The sequence below is a fragment of the Corvus hawaiiensis genome, chromosome 19 (genome assembly GCF_020740725.1).
Source record: "Corvus hawaiiensis isolate bCorHaw1 chromosome 19, bCorHaw1.pri.cur, whole genome shotgun sequence".
Classification (NCBI taxonomy): domain Eukaryota; kingdom Metazoa; phylum Chordata; class Aves; order Passeriformes; family Corvidae; genus Corvus; species Corvus hawaiiensis.
Window position 1 is genome coordinate 3,394,211 of NC_063231.1, and position 22,902 is coordinate 3,417,112.

Sequence of the window (22,902 nt, forward strand, 5' to 3'; positions counted from 1 at the left end):
GCATGATTTTCTGGAAAATTATTTTGATGGATGAATCACTTGGCCCATCAGATTCTGCCAGGTCCACGACAACAGTGCAGTGCTGGGTGGTGTTTGCTGCATGGAGCTCTCATTTGCTCCCCAGGAGTGGCTTTTTAAGAGCACCCTGCTTTGCACACTGCACACGTGTACATAAAGCTACATATCACGAAAAATCCTTCAAGGCAGCTGCCGAGATGGAAAGGACTCAGCCTGAAAGAGCCGGGAGAGGCAGCCCTGAGAACACCCCGCCGGTGCCTCGCTGCTGCTGCTGCTGCTGAAGCACAGACCCCAGGCAGTGCTGGGGGATGCTGCGGGCACTGCTTTGTTGCTGAGAGCCTGCAGGGCTCTGCCACAGCTGCCTGAAGCACTGGGGGGGCTGGGAGTCCCCCAGTCCAACCATCTGCAGCACTGGGCGTCCCCCAGTCTCACACGCTCACCCAGCCCTCCAGCCAAGCCCTTTTCACCCTCATGGTCCCCCCAGCACCAAGAGGTGGGGTGTTGTTTTTTGGGTTTTTTTGCAGTTCAATTTTCAGAATCTGCTCAGCATTTTCCCCCCAAGCAGGAAAAAGTACATGGTTTACAGTGTACTCTTTTCACCCAGTAATTTAAAAATCAGGAGAAAGGGGAACTGAAGTGGCCTTCCCTCTGTGTTTAGCTGTCCACAATCCTAAAGAAAACCAGAATTCTTAACAGAAAATCTCTGGTCAATTTGAAGAGGTCTGAAATCATGGCATGTTCAGACATTTGGAGAAATTCCCCAGCAATTCAGTGCTGGCTCAAGGGGCTGCCCTTGGCCCTGCCGTTGGGGTGGGCTGAGCCCCAGCAGCCCCAGCCAGACTCAGGCTCATCTCCATTTTCCCCACTAGCAGAGTGGCAGCAAGAACAGAAGCCTTTTGTGAAGTTGCATTAATGTTTTTCAAGGTCTTAGAAGTTGAAAAACACTACAAATACATATATTATAAAGTTTGGGGATAAAGCACGCATTGGTGCTCAGATCTGAGTGTGAGCTGAGGAGCTCTGCTTGTCTCTCATCATGAGAGACAACGGCAAGTCTTCACGTTGTCACAGAACCACTCTGAAATGCTAAATGGTTTTGAAATCTTATTTTTGGGTACAGAGCTGACATCCTGAATTTGCATTTTCATTGTTCAGGAAAACAGAGGCTAGTTTCTAGGGAGATCCTTTACATGCAACAACAAAAAGGGAAGTAGTCGGTGTGACCCCCGGGGTGGCTGACCCCAGGCTGGGACATCCAAACCTACACAGCAAAGATTAATCTAAGCAGAGCAACTGGCAGGAACAACAGCATTCCCAGCTCAGCAATCATCATCATCATCACCTCAGACATGGCATGGGTTGAGATAAGCAAGGTTTGGGGACAGGGAGCTGAGTTTGTCACCCCATGCTGAGCAGTGACATGTCCTGTGTCCCTGGGAAGCCCTTCACCCATCCACACTTTTTCTGAAGTGCCATCCCTCTCTTTCAACACCTCTCCTGGGAGAAAGTAATTTCTAGGTGGGTTCTTATCCTGATGGGCCAACTTTTTGCCAGCTAAGACGCTGCTTAGCCCCGTTCCTGATATTCAAGAGTAAGACATTCACATTTCAGATAAACACACCCTGAAACCCATCTCCTGCACGCTCCTGATCCGCTTCATCCAAGTCTTAGTGACGGCAATGGAAAGATTCCTGGTGAGTGCTGGTGTTTGGCCTGGATCCAAGGTTTTACAGTCTCTCTGGGCTCACTTTACTCATGAGTCAGAGAAAACACACAGCTCACGGCACCAAGATCCTACACTCACAGCCAGAGATCAGGCGGCTCAGCCAGATGCCTCCTAAAGCCCTTAAAATTCACTGAGTTTTATTCTCTTTCTGCTCCAGGCTGAGGCTTTGTGATCATTCCCTACTCTGTATGGTCCCTGTCAGACTGAGAAGACGCATGTGGATAACTTCATTTTCTTCCAGATATTAAGAACTGCTGAAGAGGGACCTGTCCATTAAATTGGTCGTTGGTTCTCACAGTGGGAAGGGCTCTGCTCCTGCAGCAGGTTTGTTCTGCCAGAGAGCTGATAATGTGTTTTAAGAGAGTTAATAAAAGCAATTGGCCTTCATAAAGGAAAGGGAATATAATGTTGGAGAGGGGAGCTGTAACCAGTTTCAGTTTTTGTTCTCTCAGCTGAGCAAATAGCAGGGAAGAGCCACCAGAACCTCTGGACTGTACCATGAAAATGTGAAGGAAACATCCTCACCGGCAGGGAGTCACCAGAGCCAAATGGGGATGGGAACCTGGCTGCCACATATCCAACAGGAGCCCTCGTGGGTTTGGGACACAGCCAAAGAACTGAGTGGGAAACATGCACCAGAGAGAGGGAGAGGCAAAGCAATCTGCAGAACAAGGAACCACCAGCAGCCACCATGAAAACCTGAGCGTTGGTCCTGCCACTACCAGACCGACGGAGCCCCTTGGGCATTTGCCACTCCCTAATCCAACACCAGTGCCTGTCCCCTGCTCAGGACACCCACAGAGAGGTGCCCCAGGGCACTGCCCAAGTCACAGTGCTGAGATTTGGGCTGCTTTAGTCTGCCAAAGCCCAAGTGTTAAATCACAGTCAACGGAACAGAAGACGTGAAGGTTTTTGTTTATGTAAGATTTGCTGTGAGGCATGGAGAGAATCTGCTTCCCTTGTTTTTAAATGCTGTGTTGTGTGAATTTAATGTGCAGAAAAGGTGTCAGACAAGCAACCCTGAAGAAGAAAACTGCCTGTTTAGCAGCAAGCTGAGCTCTTGAACACCCTTCATCTGCAACGAGGTACTGCAGGCACAGCCCAGCACCAGCAGGCGGGGAGAGAAGAGCTCAGCACACAAGGCAGCACAGATGGGTGCACGAGAGAGGATTTCACTCAGAAATCCTGGTACACACCCCTATTTCTCCTGCAGTCCAAACCTGGAAAGTGCCAGCACATGCAGGATGCTCAGGTGTTTGATCACCCTGACTTAGTTTACAAAGCCACAGGTATTTACAAATTTACTTTGTTTTTTTCACTGATCCCTTTCCACTCTGTGACTTCCTTGTGGCTGTCACCTTTTTCTCCTCACTCTGACAGCTGTGGAAATGATTTCCAGGAAGTCCCAAAGATCTGGGAATTTTCCGCTCTGCAATGAGATCCCTGGCCCTGCTGCAAAGGAGCACTTTCTATCCTGGGCCTGACAGCTCTTGAGGAACACACCTGACACAGAAGTCAGGACTTCCACCCCTGGGGAGGACCCTGGGGATTCACATGGAGCCAGAGCTGCAGCTGGGCAGTCGCATGCCAGGAACCTGACCATGGGAAGAAACTGTTAGAGAATAAATCTCAGCCTAAACTTCATTTAAAACGAGCTTCCACTGTCCACGGTGGGACAGTGCCCCTTGGAACACCACATTACTTTATAACAACTACAGGAGCATTAGGCTGCTCTGTACCACAAAACACACAGAGCAGTGGGACCTGTTCTAAAAGCACCCATTCCAATTCCCCTTTCCATTGTCACCAAGGGACAAGAAAAGAGCATCGCAACTTTGCTTTGACTGAAGTAGAGGATGAGATTGCTGTTGCTTTGTCACACTTGATCGATGCTTAGGCTCCACTGAAGCTATTGAACATAAATTCAAGGCATGCAGACATCACGCATGCCCACTCTGCATCAGACACTGAGCTGCTTTGCTGCTTTCTACAAATGAATCCAGAGAAGGGAATAAACTTAGATTTCTGGACTATTTTCTATGTAACAGAACCAGCAGCACAATTCCGTTTGGCAAGGCTGCACCCCAGGCTCTGGCTCAGCTTCGTGCCCAGTATCACCAGTCTCACTGGGAGCACCTCGATGGCTTTACAGCTGGTCTTGTTGAGGTATTTACCCTCCAGCAGGAAGCCAAGTCTTCTGGAAAAGGGACTCACAACATCTTTTAACCAGTCTTGGATAATTCACATCACAGAGCATTTTCTGTAATTTTGTCAGAAGCATCTATTAATCCATAATGAGGTAAAAGCTCCTCAACATTTCTCAGCTAAAGTTGCCAAAAAACTGACATTTCCATTGCTGCTGCTGAAAATCCTTTTAATTCTCTTGAATGGAAGAAAGAAACAAATTTAGAAGGATTCAGCCCTTGCTCTCTGACACAGCCAGCAAAAAGAGACTCGCGCGAGTATTGCTACACCAACAGAAATAGCCCATATTTCATGTCAAGGAATACGATGTGCAAATTTTTATAGGCACCATAGATCATCACCATCTGCCTTGACAAGTTAATTGTCTGCAGTTTTTCTAGGAAAACTAGAAACTTTAAAAACTAACAAAACAAGTAAGTTGAAGGATGATATGGGCAGAGCATGAAGCATCGTGGGCTCATTGCCCTGGAAATGTGCAGGTTCTGATATGCCTGAGTTCTGTCTAAAAAGAATATTTGGAGTGGTCAAACACTGCTCTTGGTGCTACTTATAGCACTGGGTACTACATACATAGCAAAAGAATTGCTTATAGAGCATGATCTCTGCAAAAAAAAACCAGCTGAACTTGACAAATCTGGGAACAAAGTATTAATTAATCAAAGGAGGGAATGGCACTCACAGGGTTGTTCGCAGTCAGTGGCAGGACTCACATCCTGCAAAGAGCCAGCAACACCACAGCCCATACAATTAAAAATCCAGGACAAACTGTATTAAATGACAACCTCCAGGAGAAAATGTGGATGCTGGGACCTTGGTTCTAACCAGCCAGCTTTATGCAGAACAGCAACTTAGGAGCTGTCTTGTGGAAACGCCGAAAGCTGCCATGTGACCACAAAGCGGGATGGAGGGGAACTGTCCCTACAACCCACTCTGGGCTCCGAGGAGCTCGGCACTGCTGAGACACATCCTGGGGACACCCACTGCACTTCAGGGAGTAGCAGAGGACACCAGCACACCGTGGAGGGGCCCCCAGCACCCAGAGCACTAACGAAGAGAGACAGGGATGTGCCACAAAACCTCTGCCTGAGCCTGCCGGGTCCTTCAGGACAGGCTGGCAGCTGCAGGACCAGGGCCAGGAGCAATCCAGGCTGTGCACAAGCACATCCATGTCCCACACCATAACCCAGATGAGCCAGGACACCACAGGCAGGTCCTAGAGCGTCAGGAGGTGTGAATGTTACCTCAAAATCCAGCTCCAAGTCAGGCTGTGCTCACAGCAGAGCGGCATTACCTCCGGCTGCTCCTGACCTAGGATGGCCAAGTGGAAAGCTCGCAGTTTCGTAAGAATTCAGTCTTCAAATACACACAGAAAAACCTCCCAGCTGCCACTAAGTGGCTTTTTAAAGGGTGGAGGCTCTATTTGAATTGTAAAAAAAAAATATTTTTTTTTAGAATCCAAATAATTTTTTTTTTAAATATTTCCCTTCATTCTTCATTAGCTCTTATCATCACACTGACAACCTGCCATGAGGCATCCAGATTTTTCTCATGAAAAACTGGAATTAAAGAAAACAAACCCAGAAATTATCCTTTATATTAAATACAAGCTTACTAAATTTAGATCTGTCATTTAAATTTTCCACGGACAACAATGGCAGATTATTCCTGGACAAGGGGCATGGGATTTGGCACTAACTGAAGCATAAAAAGTCAAGGAGCCAAATGCCCAGTTGGTGCATATGCCCCAGCTTCCACTCATCTCCCTCAAATTGAGATAATTCACACAAAGTCAATTTTGAATTTTTGCTGTAATTGCAACAGGTCCATATTTACAGTGCAGCCTGAGCAGTGCCCACTGGAGCCATCTGTAAGGCTTAATTTCATTTTAATTAGAGTTTTATTTAAGCCCTAGGAGAGTTTAAAATACAGTTTTGGGGTTTTCTAAACATGACTTCAGTAAACATTGGATAATTTGCTCCAAAAACCAAAGATCTCACTCAGGGCTGTATATGTGACATACAATGGCTAGACAAGACATTTAAAAAAAAAAAAAAAAATCTTTTGGAAAAAAACTAACTCTCAGAAATCCAAATGATTCATGACAAAGCTGTTAAATCAGATCATCTCTATCATATCATCCTCAAATTCCTGGGTGAGAGCACTTATGAAAATTTAGCACCAAAACCAGCTGGGGTTTTCATAAAGTTAAAGAATTGAAATTCTAAGTCAGAGAGAAAATGGGTTTTTATCTGTAATATTTTCAGTGTAGATAAAATACCAGTGCAAAACAGAATAAAGTGTGGTGAGATGCAACCATCTCCCCTTAACTGATTGACAGATAGCAGTAAATTAACAAGTGATGTTTATTAGTTTAATATTCAATATTAATTGGTGAACAGAATCAAAAGGCTGCTCCACAGAACTGAGTGACTTTGAAACCCCTGAAATTACAAAATGCTGACTCGGGGACGTGAAGTGCATTGTATCCCCAACCTCTGCTCCTCCCTTCCTTGGATCCCCACCTCAGCTCTGCCAGTCCTGCTCCCCTCTCTGTTGGATCCCCAACTCTCTCCTCTCTCCACTGGATCCCCACCTCTGCTCTCTCCCAGGACTCTGCACAGAGCAGTGCTCAGGACACAGATCCATGGAGGAGAACTGACAGTTCTGCCAAAATACCAAATCTGAGGCAAACTCCACTGGGCCCCTGCCCAGCCCCTGCAGGCAAATTTCCCACAGACTGATTCCTGCAGCCAGCAGCTTGGCAAAAAACCCATTTAACAGCAGTTTTGCTTGAGTCAAGGTTGCAGAATTTGGCCTCTCCTCATTTTTGGGTCGTCTGAGTTCAATGCCCTGTGCTGAAGTGCTGAGCAGAACTTGGCAGGGGCTGTCCCCTCCCCAGCATTGTTTGTTTGGTATAACATTAGGAAATAAATTAATGAGTTACACGGGCTTTGCTTTACAGTAAAAAGAAGGAAAAAGGTTTTCAGGTAAGTTTCTGAAACATAACCCAGCAAAGAATTATAGTAAAAAATTTATATGCAAACCTCTGCAGTGTACTGAGCTAAAATCAACCCCATTACATAATGACCCTTGTCTTACCACATGAATTCAAATGCAAAAAAATAAACCTGACTGATTGTAACCAGAGAAAAAAATCTGATTGAACAGAGCAGCAGCCACTGCTCCCCTGTAAGGTGTCCCATGGACAGCTGCAAAAATCTGAAATCACCCCCACACAGCTCTAAAATTTCAATTCTCACAGGTAATTAAGTGGAGGAATTCTGAACTACACCTTGCCAGATTTAAAGTTACTTCAAGTTTAAAAGGAGGACTAAGGAGAAGTAAAGGAGAAACTCTACAACCCCTCTGGAGCTCCCCGGCCACAAAGCAGGGACAGTGTGCAAGACCAGAAATCTTTATCCACAAAGATTTTATCATCTGAGTTTTCATTCACACGTTTCTTTAATTTTTTTTTTTTAATATCCCATAATTAATTTTTTCAGACTGGATTCCTTAAGGGCCAGGTTCATGGAGAACTTCACAGAGCTCATGGAGATAAATAACCTGGTAACCACTCTGATCCCCAGAAGATTTAGATTAATTTGGATACAGCTTTGACAAACATTAAATCTCTTCTTTAATGATGTTCCTCAAACAAAACAGTTAGCAAAATATCTGAATTTCCTTGTATAATGTCACATTTTAATGTAAACATCAAATAATGTACCAAAAGTTTTACCGGAAAAAAAACCCAAAAGTTAAAGCGGCACAATTCTTTATACCACTGGAGAAGAGGGGAGGAAAAAGCCAGATTACAAACATTTACACATGCATAGTGGAAAAAAAATTAAACAAACAAAAAAGTATTTTACTAAAATCACGCATTTTTTTTAAAATAGTTATTAAATCTACTAAGCACCAACATACCTAAAAATTTATTTTCAGCTTCATGATTCATTTAAAAAACCTATCAAATTAACTTTTCAAACAAGCTTATATTACTAGCTTGTCCAAAAATAAAATGTAGAGTTTTTTTGGGTTTTTTGTTACTTTTTTTCTTCTTTTTTCAATTTTTTAATTATTTTTTTAAAGTATACCAATACTTTTATCTGAATGTTTCCAAACAATGGCATAAGTGTCTGCAAAGAATGCCTTTACTTTACCCTACAGTGGATGGAAAATACAATACCACATCATATAGAATCTAAAACTATAAAAGTCTGAGAATGCAGCATCCCTTCACAAAAAAGCTGATAAAACTGAAATTATTTAGAAGATGCTGCACCTTTATTTAAAAAAAAAAATTAAATGAATTTAAGCAGAAATAACATACATTTTTACATTAACTGGCCATTTCTGGTACAGAAACCCAGCATAGTATGCTAATGTTATTGAATAAATGTAAATGCTACTTACAATCTTCTTAAATACAATTTAGACAAACTTTTTTTTTCCTTTTTTTTCTTTTTCCTTTTTTTTTCTTTTTTTCAAGTTGTACAGGTAATCTCTCAGCTGCTAGTTTAATGCAACATATCATTAACATTACACAAATTAAAAAATAACACGTGTTTTCCTACAGAAAAGCTTCCGAAAACCCGACCCACATCAAAAAATGCAAAAAAATGGAATATAATAATAAAAAAAATTAGTTGCAAGTCTAGCAGCAAAGCAATTAAGTGAGGATATATTTACTAATATAAACAAAGGGAATATTTGCAACTACAGGTGAAGCCCCAACTATCTTAGATCTACTGACACAAATAAAAATTAAATTCTCTCTAAAAAAAATAATCTGATTATTTAAAATAGGAGTAAAAGCCATTGCTACCTGATGAACTACCTAGGCTAAGTTCCTGAAACAAGGACAGGGGGTCGCTGTTCTTTTTTGTCTGCTCAGGAGGAGGTTTGGGCTTGGGGGGAGCCCGCAGAGCGCTGGCGTAGGACATGACGGGTTTGGTGCTGCCCGCAGGCTGGGGGATGCTGCTGTTGGACTCTACCAGCTGCTTGCTGGGCATCAGAGGGGGGAACTGGCCCAGGTGCTGGAGCACATTGTAGTTGAAGGAGTTGGAGAGCTGGATGTTCTCGGCCTTCAGGTGCTCCTCCGGGGGCTTGGCCACCTTCGGTGGAGCTGCGAAGGAGAAACCAGAGTTGGAGCAAATGAATGGCTCTGACTCAGCCAATCCACCTGCAGTAAGCCCAAAGCCAGTGCTGACACCACCCCTTTGGTAACCTCCTCCCACACCACCCATCTGCTCTGTTTAGTCACTCTGAAAATGAAGCTTATAGAATGACACAATCACAGAACGGTTTGGGTTGGAAGGGATCTTAAAGCTCATCCCGTCCCATCCCCTACCATGGGCACAGACACCTTCCACAGACCAGCTTGCTCCAAAACCCATCCAGCCTGGCCTTGAAGTGATCCAACTTCATTCCCAACTCTTGGATCATTCAGCAGCAGCACAAAACTGACATTACTAAACACATCCCCCATGTGTTCGTACCCTACAGCCATAACCCCAAACCTGCAATTCCGCACAGCGGATTCTCTGGATGCACTGAAGGGAAGCTGCTTCCAAATGGGATCTACTCTAATTTAAGCACTTTATCCACTGAGACAGCACAAAGAGTATTTCATTCTTCTTGCTTTACAGCTTAATAGGCTAAAATTAAAATTTACAGCACCATATATAATTCATTCTCCAACAGCAAATCAGAGTCCTGAATGCCAACCAACTAATTATTGGTATTTCAGGCTGAATGCATTCCTGCTAACTGATATGTTCTTGCTCCACATTTAACAACTCCTGTAACTATCAGAAAAAATGGTGCTTTAAACCATAGGTATAAAACTGCTTTCGTGAATTTCCTGAATCCTAATGAGGTCCCTTACTTTTGTCTGTAGAATTCTGCTGTCTTGCACAGCTAGAGAGACACCAGACTGAAACACAGTTCTATGTTCTATCTGCAACAGTCTAGGAACTGGGCAACAGATATATTCTGTAATTATTTCAGTCTTTAATCAGATAATGTTATTTTTAAAGTGCACATACAAAAATGTACCACCAAATGAGTGCAAAAGTAGAAAAACATAAAGTTTCTCACTGGAAAGGTCACACACAGGCTTCTGCTTTTTACAGAGCACTAAAAAAAAAAAACAAAAAAAACAAAAAACAAACAAAAAAAAAAAAACCCGCCCCAAATCAGCCCATAAAAGAATGGATATGGAAAGAACACAAGCAAAGCAATTTTGCTAAGGTTGCTATGACTCAACAAAAAACAAACAACCCAGAACATGAGCAAAAAACCTCCCAAAATAACCACAGCACTCAAGAGAAGACAAGTAATGACAAGCAGGGCCAGAGGTGAAAGCTGTGTGTGGTAGAGGTGTCTAACAGAAGGCAAAATATGAAATACACATCTTGAATAAGAACTTAAATCATTTTCTTTCCATCAGCAGAAAAAGCAATGCATATCAAACTCCCTAGATGCAATTTTGGAAGTGCCTGCATAGAACAACCCCGAGCAATTGACAGCAGCTCTCCCTGTGCTTCATAAATCCATCCTGATCCAACCCAACACTGGTGCCACAGCCACTCCTGATGTACAGGAGAGATCAGTCCTTGAACAGTCTGGAGTCAGGGTCACTCCCTCTCAAGCAACAAATGCAGGCACAGGACTTTCACAGCATCACATTCTCACAGGGTTTTATTTCATGGATAAAAACCAACAGTAATGGTGCAGTTACTGGTCATTAACCATTAGATCTATAAAACACATCTGGGCTGTAAATATGATCACAAGCAGTGAGCTGTAGATGTGGAAAGGCACAGCAGCCATAAAATGGAGATGTGTTTGCATGAACCATTAGATACAGGGCTCTGTTTCATATACATTTATTGACAAACAGAAACCATGCTTAACTACAATAAAAAATATTTCATTGCAAATGCAGTTACCAGTGAGAACTTGGTATTTTCACTTAGAATTTAGTATTTGACAGCAAATGTGTGTACATGGTACTTTTTACATACACATCTGTCCTCCGAGGACTTTACTCGCAAACAGGGTTCTCAAGCTTTTCATTAAAGCAAAGAAATGTGGGACTGGCTGATCCCAATATAAACGTGCCAGAGCTCCTGAGCTCCTCTTAGATAACCACGGAGTTTAGAGAGCAACTCTGTGTGAGCAATTCAGTGACGAATGCCACATAATACTGTGCATTCAGCTCCTTAATTTTCAGAAAAAATAGAAATAGATTGAAGGAGGTGCGCTGAGCTTGAAGCTTTGAACTTAGCATGAAAGATGCTGCCATAAATATGGGTTTGCAAAATAACATTTTCACATTTTGGAAATTAAAAGGCACCTTAGGAATTTAATTCTTAACTGCTGTCGCTGATATAAAGAGCTTTTTTCATTCATTCTACACTGCATGTTCCTACTTCATAATTACTATGAAATTACAAGATGTTTTAGGTTTATAAAGTTTGGTGAAAAGCAATTAAATCTTTTAAGGCAAATAAAACCAGCTTATAAATATTTTTCCACATTATTAAGTGGTTTTAATATCCACGCTGGAATACTGTTTGCATTTTTAATTATTTTGTTTTTAAATTACCACTGGAGATTCTTAAAACAAAATCACAGGGAAGAAACTGTACTACCCTGGTAATTTTGTTTTTCATAAACACAAGAAATATGGAGAACAGAAGAAGAGAATAATAGTTGCACTGCTCCAGCTCTCTCTTTGCAGCTTTTTTTCATCTCGAAAAGTTAATTTAGTTTCTGTCTGCTCAATCAATCAGCACTGCTGCTACCACCAGGGAAGCCACATTCCACTGAGATTCTTCCACGGTGAGAGAGAATTTAAACTCGTCACTCCTTTGATGAAGTACCAGAATTTACTAGAGAAATGCTGAGAGCACTAATTCAGTTTATGTGCTGCTCCCCCAGACTGTAATACCAACACAAAATATCACTGATTCTGGAAAAAAATAATCTATCTTGCAAATAAATCCCACCAGTCACCTTAGTTCCCTCCAGCACAAAGTCTGCTGCACTCGAAGCCACTGTAAGAGACTATCTGGGTTTACTGGAACTTTTGGAGAAGACTAAGAAGCAGCATTGCTTTTCTAGATGAAGAACAGGATGTTAACAAGGTGGCACATTAAAATAGGTTTTTCAAGCAAACCTGTAACTACTGAAACAATGAATACTTCAAAATCTTTGCTTAAATTGGTTTTGGGAATTAAAGAACTGGCAGAAAACACTGGGTGGGAAGAAATCCACAGGCAAGCCTGTCCCTCAGCCCTGGTCACTGCAGAGAGAAGCAGCTGCAGCTGTACCCACCTAAGAGCTCCCGGGGGGGAACGGCTCTGCTGGCTCCGTTGCATGGAATGTTTGGGTATGGGGCAGAGGAGGAGGAGTTCACCCACAACTCAGGGGAGGAGTAGTTGAACGACGACTGGTTACTGTGGTCCTGAAGCTCTTTACACTGACCAAGACTGTCTTGAGGAGTGCTTAATTCTTCAGAACAAGCCTGGACTGAACTAGAGGAAATTCTTCTTTGGTACAACGGCCTGCCTGGTCCTCTTGGTTCATACTGTGAACAAAAAACACCAAACCATAAAATAGCCCTTTGCTCTTTTGATTCAACTGCATGTATCAAATACCATTTCCCTATTCAACTTTTTCTCTGAAATGTTTAACCAAAAAAAAAAAAAATCCTTTGCATTTAGGAAAAAAGTCTAATACATTTCAAGTTGTATGCTGTATACTGCAGTCACTGATAACATATTTTGATCACATGAAATACAGAATTTTAAAGGAAGCACAAAGTACATCAACTGAAATTTCTTAATTCTTATCAACCTTTACACCTTTATATCTCACACTTCTACGTGGGCTATGGATCACACAATGAGGAGGAAGATACCCAGCATTTACAGATGAGGCAAAGGAAGCAAAGAAATACACAAGAGCAAGAAAAAATGTTCTTACAATGTAGTCAGGAATAAAATGGCTTTTCCTTTTACAAAGGATAAATTAGTGACTTGTACACCAGGATCTGGGGAAGCAGGATACATTTGTATACTGGTTTTTGCACATACAAAACAAATGCTCTGGAGAAGCGAGTGCCCTCGGAAGAAATAATGCAGAGAATTTTATCTGAAACCACAGAAATTACTTGCTTCCATAACTCTGTAGATCATGTAGATGAAAATGGCAGGAACTCCATTAATTAACCTGTGAGCTTCAACAGTTCAGATTTAAGGGCTCTCTAAGCTTTCTCAAGATTCAAAGCAAGTCTGTTGTATCACAGTTTATTTTTAACAATAAATACACTATTTACTCCCATCTGCACTGACTAACAAGAGCACTAATAACAGAAAAGTCATACAGGTAAATCTAGACTTGGTAAAGGGAAAAAGAACTATCCTAATGAAATGTCGCAAGAAATCAGCTAAACAAACATCAAGTAACTTGCTTGCAGAGTCCCAACATTGTTATTATATCATCTCCAACAAATAGACACGGGAAAAAAGTGCAAGAAAGGAAACTGTTACATCTTATTTCAGTCGCCACAATCAGGGGATCAACACTTGGATATCCTGACAATCCATTCCCCTAAGGAAATTCTTCAACAACAACAAAAACAAAACAAACAAAAAAAAATTCATAAATTACTGCCCAAATCAACCCCAAAAGTATACATTTATTGAATGTAAAAGGGCTATTTTGGTAAGCAAGCAGGAATTTATCAAAGTTCTGGACACTTGCAAGTACAGAACCAGACAGAATAACTCCAGTATTCCCTCTGATGTGCAGTTCAGATCTGGTCTGACTAAACACATGCAAAAGCTTTCAAGTATCAAGTCAATTAACAGCTTTATAAACAGTGGTTGAGGAAACAGTTTAGTAAGGATATCAAAAGTCAAGAAAACTGCCCTGACAAGTGCCTTGTCTGAGGGATGTCTGTTAAAAATACACCTAAAACCCCATATTGATTTCTTTGCGCATTCAGTCCTACCTACCAGCTGGACCAGCAGTTTTGGAAAGTTTGTAAGCAAGTCTCTGTCTTGTAACACTTTTACTGTATTTGGCAGTTCTGTCACATATTTTGAAAGGAAGAAGAAATAAGAACTAAACTGAATTTGCACTAATTACATAAAGGCTCACTCTATTTGTCTTCAGATAGCAGGAGCTGTCACAAGCTCTATAGGAATATTTATTGGTTTATTACTGCTGAAAAACCATTGTTCCTACATCCCGCTGTACTGACAGCATTAACTGTTGTCACAAAGTATTACATTTTATACAGGGTGGTATGACTTAATGGACTGAGACATCAAATTTCTAAATGTCTATAAACCCAAACCTTACTACAGCTCTGGCTGGGCCTGAGGACTCCATTAACCTCTCTGGATCTGTGTAAGAGAGAAATTTGTAAAATGCACTGGAATTCAATTTTAGTTATTTTTCTCATAAACTAAATATTTTCTGTTTTCAGAAGTTGAAAGACAAATTAAATATGTATTGTGTGAGACAGCGATGAGCAGAGCTCCCTGCCCAGCTTCTGTAAAAACCTAAACAGAAATGCATCACAGAACAAGCCACTTATGTACAAATATTGGATTACATGCAGTAAGTGAGAATATTAATTCTCAGATTCCTGGAACGCAACCTGGCTCCAGCATACTCCATGTTTACACATCATACACTCTTTAGCACCTCAGATTCCAATAGGGAATAAAACCTCCTGTTCAAAACATGACCTGTCCTAGCAGGACTGCTGGCACAGTCTGCATCCCATAACAAACCCCCTTAGAGTCCAGGACAAGAGAAGATGAAAAGAGACAGAGCCAGCTGTGGCAGGGTGTGTGCTGGAGCCAGCCTCAGGGAGCACAGCTGGATGTCTCTGATTTCCAACACACAGCCCCTAAAATACACAGGATGGCTTTGTACCAAATTAGTGCAGGCAGGGTGGGATTAATGACATCAGCTTTTGGACCATGTTGGAACAGCTGTACAGCTCTGGTCTCCTATGAGCAGTAACTCAACCACATTCGCAGCTCAGTACTGAGTCAACTGGCTGGGTCATTCCAGCTGACTGTCCAGAGTCCTCTCCTGAGCTTCCACCTGGGCTGTGGTGGATTGTCACTGCAGATAAATGACATGCAGACACAGAGCAGTGACTGCACAAAAACTCTGAGTAACATTCCAAAAGCCAAGGTTTCCCATTTAGCAGAGAAAACCTTACACCTGCAGTGACAAGAACCACAGATCTGCTCACGGTGAACAGCAAAGACGCAGAGAACGATTCCACCTCACAGAAATTCCCACTGTGAGCTTTTAATGTGTGAGGTGTTTTGCACTCATGACCACTTCACAACATAATTTGATATTAAAACAACAGGACAAGTGCAGAGCAGACAAGAACACCCACCTCTTCTAAGCTGTGGAGCGAAGAAGCAGAAACTGCTCGAGATGTGAGTGGATGAAATGGCTCCTGACCGACTGCGTGCTGATGATTCTGGATTTGTATAAAAGGGCTTTGCTGCGACCTGTGGGGCAGTGGAGGTATTCCATAGTGAAAGCCCTGCCCCAGGAGGTGATTCTGCTGTAGGTTAGCGTAAGTCCAGGATCCATCAGGTTGCAGGTATTTCAAGGGAGATGGGGTTATGTGTTCGGATGGCATTGAGAAAGGGGGGTTGTACATTTGGGGTAAATGCTGCTGAAATGCTGGGTTAGTGGGCAGTTCAATGTCTCTGCTGTTCTCAGTGAAGTTGGGGAAGTGGGCGCTGTGGTTGGAGTTGCAGGAAGGAGAAGGGAGTGCTGGTGGGCTTCGGGGCTGGACTTGTCTGTATTGCAACAGTCTCGACTGGGGGGGTGGCATTTCGGCTACGTCCCGACTCTCACTTGGATCGCGGTGTGACAGCTCTCGGAGCAAGTCCTGGAATCTGCATTGGCAGAATAAATGTATCAAGAAAAGGGGGGGAAACAAAAAAAAAAGTTTTGCTGAAATCTCGCTCTTTTTGAGATGTAGAAAACTCAGAGCACAGAACACTGAATTTAAATATTCTTATCTTTGCACTTACTGACCCTAACTTCAAAGGATGTGACTGAGCAATCAGAAATTAGGCACAAGAGGATTAATTGGATGAAATACTCACCTGAATCATCTCAAAGTTTTAATAACTCTTGAGATTTTCTTTTCAGTCAGAAGAATCAATTTTTTGTTATCTCTTAAGAGACAACTAAAGGTAAGGATTTCCTGCTTTACTACACAAAGTAAAAAGTTCACATAGTTAAAAGAAAATTTTAACCCCTTTCAAGGTAAAAGCCAGAACAATCAGGGACTCCCCTCATTTGCGCAATATACTTCCGAACTTCTTCAAAACGTCAAGAACATTCAATGCAGCACTTCAAAGAGTCAGCTAAGAAGGCATTTAGATGCTTTACCATGGCTATAACAAACCAGATGGAAAAGAAAGCATAGTGGGAGATGACAGTAAACAGAGGCAATTTAAAAATCCAGCCTTTACAATACACATGATTAAAGTTGATGACCACTGGAACCATTTTTCTTTTGATGTTCAACAGCTTCCTTTCTTGCCCCCTAAAGCTCCATCTCAAATACAAGCATTTTAAAATTTAAATCTGCTTTTAAAAGCAAAGGGTTTTTAAAAAGGAAGAAAAGTTGAGGTTTCACTGGGGAGCAGTGTTTGGGGAGGGACTGGTTTGTTTATTTTCAAGCACACAGATCTCAGACTGCTACTTCAAACTGAAGAATTTACAACTTAAATAGGCCTTAACTACACTCAGACACCTCTTTCATAAAAACCCAAGGTTGTTACTCTCTATCCATTCCTTATTCCATAAATACAGCACTGAAAAGCTCCATAAAAATATTTTTCCACTACAGCTTTACTACCCAATATACTAGCAGAATAAAGCATAACACATAATAAAAGCATAGTTGTAAGTCAGCCTGTCAACTATTTTAACCTTCATAATAACAGCAGCAAAAAGCAATACCTTTAAGTGCCTTGCACTTGATCACAGTGTTACAGATAGGTGCCCACTGCTCAATTTTACACAAGCTCTGATGACTCAGTAAACAAATACCTTGAATATGTTGCCTCTGTTTCATCTTCTGTATTACTGGCAAGTTTCCAGTTTGCCCTAACTTGCTGCTGCTGATGTAATCCAATTGGTTGCTGAGGAAGATGTGGTAGATGAGGATGGTGATGGTGTTGATATGGAATAGTGCCTTGACTGAGATAGGCATTATGTTCATTCCATTGCTGTAACCTGGCTTGTTGTTGCTGCCTTATTGTTTCCAAAGCTACATTTCCATGCATACGATCTATAAAAATAGTTTTAAAAAAAAATTTTATCTAATGCCCCTTTTTAAAGATCTTTATGTCAGAAAAAAAAAAAAAAAAGAATACTTTTTATACAGTTTATTCCAGGGTCTATTATAGACTAACTGCATTGCAGTGCATAACCTGGTTATTTAAATCATATGGAAAATCATATAAACATAAATCTTCTAATAAAGTGCTGAATATTCAAACATGCCTCAAGCAGCAAATTATGCTCAATGACATTACTTATGGAAACTAACCCAACAATGACCCAATTCAGAGCAATATGCCTGAAAAAGGTAAATACCTCCTTCATTTTCAATTCAATGTAGTTATAATCGCACACTCTGAATTTAAATAAAGAAAAGTCACCTACCTAAAGTGTCCCCTAAGGGCATTCCTGACGGATTCTCTTCAATGAAGTTGTTCAAGTGGGTTGGCAGAACTGGGTTGTGCTGTGCAATAGGCCTCAAAGGATTACTGACTTCTTGTAACAGAGGTGGGGGGTGTTGTTCTGAAATCACAGCATCTACAGCAGGAGAATGTGGTCGGTGGGGAATGGGATTATTAAAAAAGGACTGGCTGGGGCCTGCCTGGAAAGCAGGGGAAAGCTGCGAAGGTGGTGGAGGCTGCTGATTCAAGTGATTATGCTGCTGAACTACCTGGCTCTGTTGGGGTGGCATTTGGTTGGGCTGTTCAGGCAAGTGATTTTGCTGTTGACTTAAAAGGTTTTGCTGCTGCTGCTGCTGCTGCTGCAGAGGGTACGGCTGCCTCGGGATCTGGGAGAGGTGCTGGAAGTGGCGGTTGGGAACTGCAAACTGGGAGTGGGGTGGGGTCAGGTGCAGGTTCAGCTGCCTGAGGTTGGGGTTGTCTTTGCGATGGAATTTAGCATTGGGGTAACCAACACTGGAACGGGACTCTGGGCTTCTCTGTTGAGGATTTGCTTCTAAATCAACCTACAAAAGGAGAATAAAAAGTTTTGTAAATTCGCATTGAAAGAAAAACAAAACCATTTCAGTAATGACTAAATTCTTTAAGAGAGAGTATGAAAAAACAAACAAACAAAAACACCCAAATCCCCACCAAATAAACAAACAAAACAAACCAGAAACCCATACAAGAGAAACCTACCTGCTTGGATTCCAGAGGTTTCTTCTCAGGTGTTCGAATTTTACTGATTTCAGGTCCAGCAGTGTTTTCACTTTTACCTAAAAACATTTACAAAATTATTTAGTTTCAATAGAAGAATTATTATTTTGTGATTTTTTTTCCCCCAGACACAGGAAAATTGACTTATTAGTATGGCATTTACAGCATCACAGACATTTAGTGTCATTTACCTAAATAACACCTTCCCTTTAATCTCTGCACTCTGTTCATTAATCATCACTAAGTAGTTCTTCCAACTTAATTGCAAATAACATCAGCACTACTGCAGAAGGGAGATGGAACAATTACACCCTCAACACCCCTCCCCAACTCCCATTCCTTCTGAATCTCACAATATCTCAGTCATTCTATTTGAAATGGCAAATCCCAGGTTATTTCTCCAATCTGGGGATCCCTCTGTAAGGGAGGAAAGTGCCACAGATAGAGAGGATGGAGGAAAGAAAGTCCTTTCCACAATACCCTATTTCAAGCACAAACTCTCCCCAAAGCAGAGCAGTTTCAAGTGCCATTTCAAGCACTAACCATTTCGAGTTTGTTCGTGCTGCTCCTTGTCCTGGTGCGGGAGCTGCTGCTGTCCTATGCTAACAGGAGAGTGGTGTCCCAGGCCATACGGGATCGGGGACCCTCGCCCATGTGCCTGTAACAGGTTCATGTTATATGCCATAGCTGCTTGATGAGTAATGAGTCGAGGGTCGACTGCAAACCTACCCTGATACCCCGTCCATGGTACCTAAGAGGTAAAAAAAAAAAAAATTAAAAAAAAAAGAAAAGAGAGATGTGATCTGTTTAGGTACATTGAATTAAAGGCTGTGATAATGAGTGCACTGATGTTAGGTCAGTGACAAGAGTTTTTCATGCATCAGATGACCTGACACACACACTACAGCTGGTGCTGGAAAGGGAGAGCTATAAGGGTAGGCAAAACAAGGGGCAGAGATTTTCAGGGAGAACCCTGGGCAAAAATTTTCTATCAAAACCCATTCTTGTTTCAGTAGTTTTGAAGTTCAGAGAGAAAAGACTGATGGACAAATTGTAGTTTAATAAACTTCAGATTAATCTCTTCTCTAATTAAATAGAAATGGGTGAAGTTCAAGCAAATACAAAGCCTTTTCTCCTGGTACGTATGAGGCATTGGGCTGTGGCTCAGAGGTGGGGACAGAGAGAGAAGCCTCAAAGTCAAAGAACAGACCTTGCAGCACCCAGTGCTGTGATTCTGGGCCACAGAAGGAGCAGCTGTGCCCACCTCTGCACACACAGGACACTCAGTGAAGTTACCAGGACTATTGGTGGAACCCAGAGAGTACCCACAGGTGAATAGTGATAGGGAGTGACACTCCAGTGTGCCTGTGCTACATGACTCATGTATTGCAGAGTCAAAGGAAAATCCACCTCCTGAACACAGGTAGAAAGTCGGGATATTTTACAATAGTTTCAATTTTATTCCTAAAAGGAATGCTAAGGAAGATAGCTCTGCATCAAGTGAGTTCAATCTTGTCCTGTAGGGAATTTATTAAAAGAAGGGAATTATATGAATAAGAGAAGATTGTAGGGAAAGTCATCCCCAACACTCAGGCTGCCAAAGCATTCTTTACTGATGGCAGCAAACAACCTCCTCTAGCTTTTACCTTGGGTATGGAAACTGCATTAAACAAAGACATCATTACATCTTCCATGAACATAAACACATTTTACTTCAGTACCAACTTGTTTCAAGTGTAACAACTTTCATCCAATTATTTTTTTTTAATTACTATTTGCCCTTGAAATGTGCACTTTGAACTTCAGCTTTAGGCTACTATTGCATCTGTACAACCCCAAATCATCTCCAAGCTTCTTTTCAAAAGTAGCAGTCTCATTAGTACCTCAGTCTTCCCACTTAATTATTTAAAAATCCATCCTCATGGAAGGTAAGTTCAAAATACTTATTTTTAATAAACTTCTTTTGATTGGAAACACATAAAAAATACATTAACCTTGGAACAATAAGACAGAGCTTTTTAAATTACCTTGGTTTGATATTAATATAATGTGAGCAAGCGTGACAAAGCTACAGCTGCTGGCCTTCTCATTGCATTTAAATTTATCCATCAAATGCAGACTTCTAGTAAGTTTAGAAAAAGGAAAATTCATTGGCCTAGCAAAGAAAACCAATTTACAGCTGCCAGCTGATCTAAGACACAAAACTGAAACTACAGCAAGTCCCCCATTCAGCATCCATAACCCCAATTACAACAGAGGACTCAGAATTACTGGAAAAAAACAAATTAGCTGTATTCCAACATTTAGCATTATGAATGGAATTAAACACATGCATGTGTGGGTTCCACGTCCTTGCCACGGTCTTCAGGAGTTGTGTACAACACAGACATGTTACTCCACAAGCTTCTGCAGCCTTTGTTCTTTCCATGCATTTTCCTCCTGGAATATGTGACTGTGAAGGGTAAAAATAAAGCAGAGACTGCTTCTTTAATGTGTGCAAATTTTGGTGAGACAGTTTTATTTGTAATCCAAAATTCCATGCATAAATGTAGCCTAAAAGACCCGATTAGAAATCTTCATTCTGTTCCCGAATGTCATTAAGGAAAGGGACTGGAGAGGAAACTGGTTCACTATGAGGTTCTGGAAGGGAAAAACATCCCATTATGCTTATTTTTCTTATCACTTCACTTCAGACACCTTGCACTGCAGACATCCAAAACTTGTAATTTAGACTGTGTGAAGCCAATAAAGAGAAACAAACTTGGTGTGAATCACTGAGGTCTCTCCAATGATTAAGAACTGAACCAGGCAAATAATTCAGAGGCAGGTGTCTCAAGTCAGATGAGACAGATTCCACTGGTGTGCCTAAAACACACCAAATTACATGAACATGAAATTGCTTTTAGCCTGCCTGGAGTTATTTGTGGGAGCAAAGCTTTCAGGTCCATATTTTCTGGTGGTCCTCTGCACTGTCACTCCTAAAGCCAGCAATGCCCACAGATTTGGAGTGCTGAAAAAAACCTGCAAAAAATTCACTATCTGATTTTGCCATACATTCATGTGCATACAATAACTGAGGTGGGGACGGGGGAGAAACAGAAAATGAATTCTTACAGGCAAAGGCACAGACATGACCATATTTCCTCCATAGACAGCAGGTACATATAGAATACTTGTCCCAGTGTGTGGATCTATCCTTTGAACAGGACTTGGAGATTTCCCCAGATTGGGGTGAGGTCCCAGAGGAGGAGGGGGAGGAGTATATGCTCGGATAGGATTTCCAATTAGAACAGAAGGATTGGGCTGAACTGAAAATAAAAATAAAAGATACATACATACAAAAAAAGAAGATATATACACAAAAAGAACATGAAGATGACCATTTCTTTGGGTTTTTTTCATCCTAACAGCATCTATCTTTATAATGTATGTGTGCAACTCTCTAACAGCATAGGTCTGGTACACTAACAGAAAGCATTAATCAAATCCTGTATTCCATTTCAAAAATTTGAAGAGGCAGAAAATACGAGCTGAGATACAGAGAAACAGGTAGCTGGTAAGTGCATTAATGAAAGAATGTCCCAAACCAATTAAATATGCTGACAGTCAGAGTGGCTGTTAAGCACTGCATCAAAAACTAAAATAACCCTCCTTTTCTAGCAGGGAAGACAAGCTGTAAACTAATACTTTTTCAAATTAATAACAAAATTATTCAGCTGTTGCATGCTACCTTGCAAAGGTATGATCAGGAGTATCTGGCTATATGACAGCACAGTTTACCTTCAAAGTACCTCAGAAAACAGTGCATGCAAAATAATCTCCAAACCCTCTTAGTGCAAATACACTGGTACAGGGTTGCAACAATGAATTTCAAACACAGCCATTTTTCAAAGGCCAACAACTATGTTTGTGTTAAGGCTCCAAAGTCAGTGCACACACCACCTATAAAGGGAGAGCCTTGGAAATATCAAATGTCCACTTAACAGTTTGTGATCTGATTCCCACATGCAAACAACAAGTAAATGCCTTTCAAACAGAGAAGAGACCAGATACTCAATGTATATCAAACTACTGTCAGCTTCACTGGGCTTGGGAATTCCCCCAGGAACTGCAGAGGCACTTACCAATTCCATCAGGTGGGAAATGGTCATTCTGGTTGTGATGATGGACCTTGCCCTTTAAAGGAAAAAACCCAGTAATAGTGATCTTTGCATTCTTATACAAACCAAAGCTTTTTATTTCAAGTGAACATGATAATTAAACATAAAACAGAGTTTGAAAGGAGTCAGCCCAACAGTTTATTCTGACACATTCAGCCATCCAGTTCCACCACCTGACTATGAATTCACAAAGCTGGACATAAAACACCACTAAATCAATTAACCAGTGGGTCATTACAACTCCCTCTGGGAAAACTCTCTCCCAAAGTCTATTTTC

The 22,902-nt window shown here is 41.6% G+C and overlaps 1 protein-coding gene across 4 annotated transcripts in view; it reads right to left on the reverse strand.

Annotated features, from left to right (window-relative positions):
- Window positions 1-7,562: 7,562 nt before the first annotated feature.
- Window positions 7,563-22,902, reverse strand: part of HELZ (helicase with zinc finger) — an 84,814-nt gene continuing 69,474 nt past the window's right edge. For all 4 annotated transcript variants that reach the window (XM_048324104.1, XM_048324103.1, XM_048324102.1 and 1 more), the window contains 9 exons: window positions 22,590-22,641; window positions 21,580-21,773; window positions 19,009-19,216; window positions 18,448-18,524; window positions 17,693-18,272; window positions 17,075-17,315; window positions 15,393-15,906; window positions 12,296-12,548; window positions 7,563-9,077 (listed from right to left, as the gene is read on the reverse strand). In XM_048324104.1, coding sequence (XP_048180061.1) covers window positions 8,746-9,077; window positions 12,296-12,548; window positions 15,393-15,906; window positions 17,075-17,315; window positions 17,693-18,272; window positions 18,448-18,524; window positions 19,009-19,216; window positions 21,580-21,773; window positions 22,590-22,641 — 2,451 coding nt within the window. In that variant the 3' untranslated portion in view covers window positions 7,563-8,745. The remainder of the gene's footprint in view (window positions 9,078-12,295; window positions 12,549-15,392; window positions 15,907-17,074; window positions 17,316-17,692; window positions 18,273-18,447; window positions 18,525-19,008; window positions 19,217-21,579; window positions 21,774-22,589; window positions 22,642-22,902) is intronic.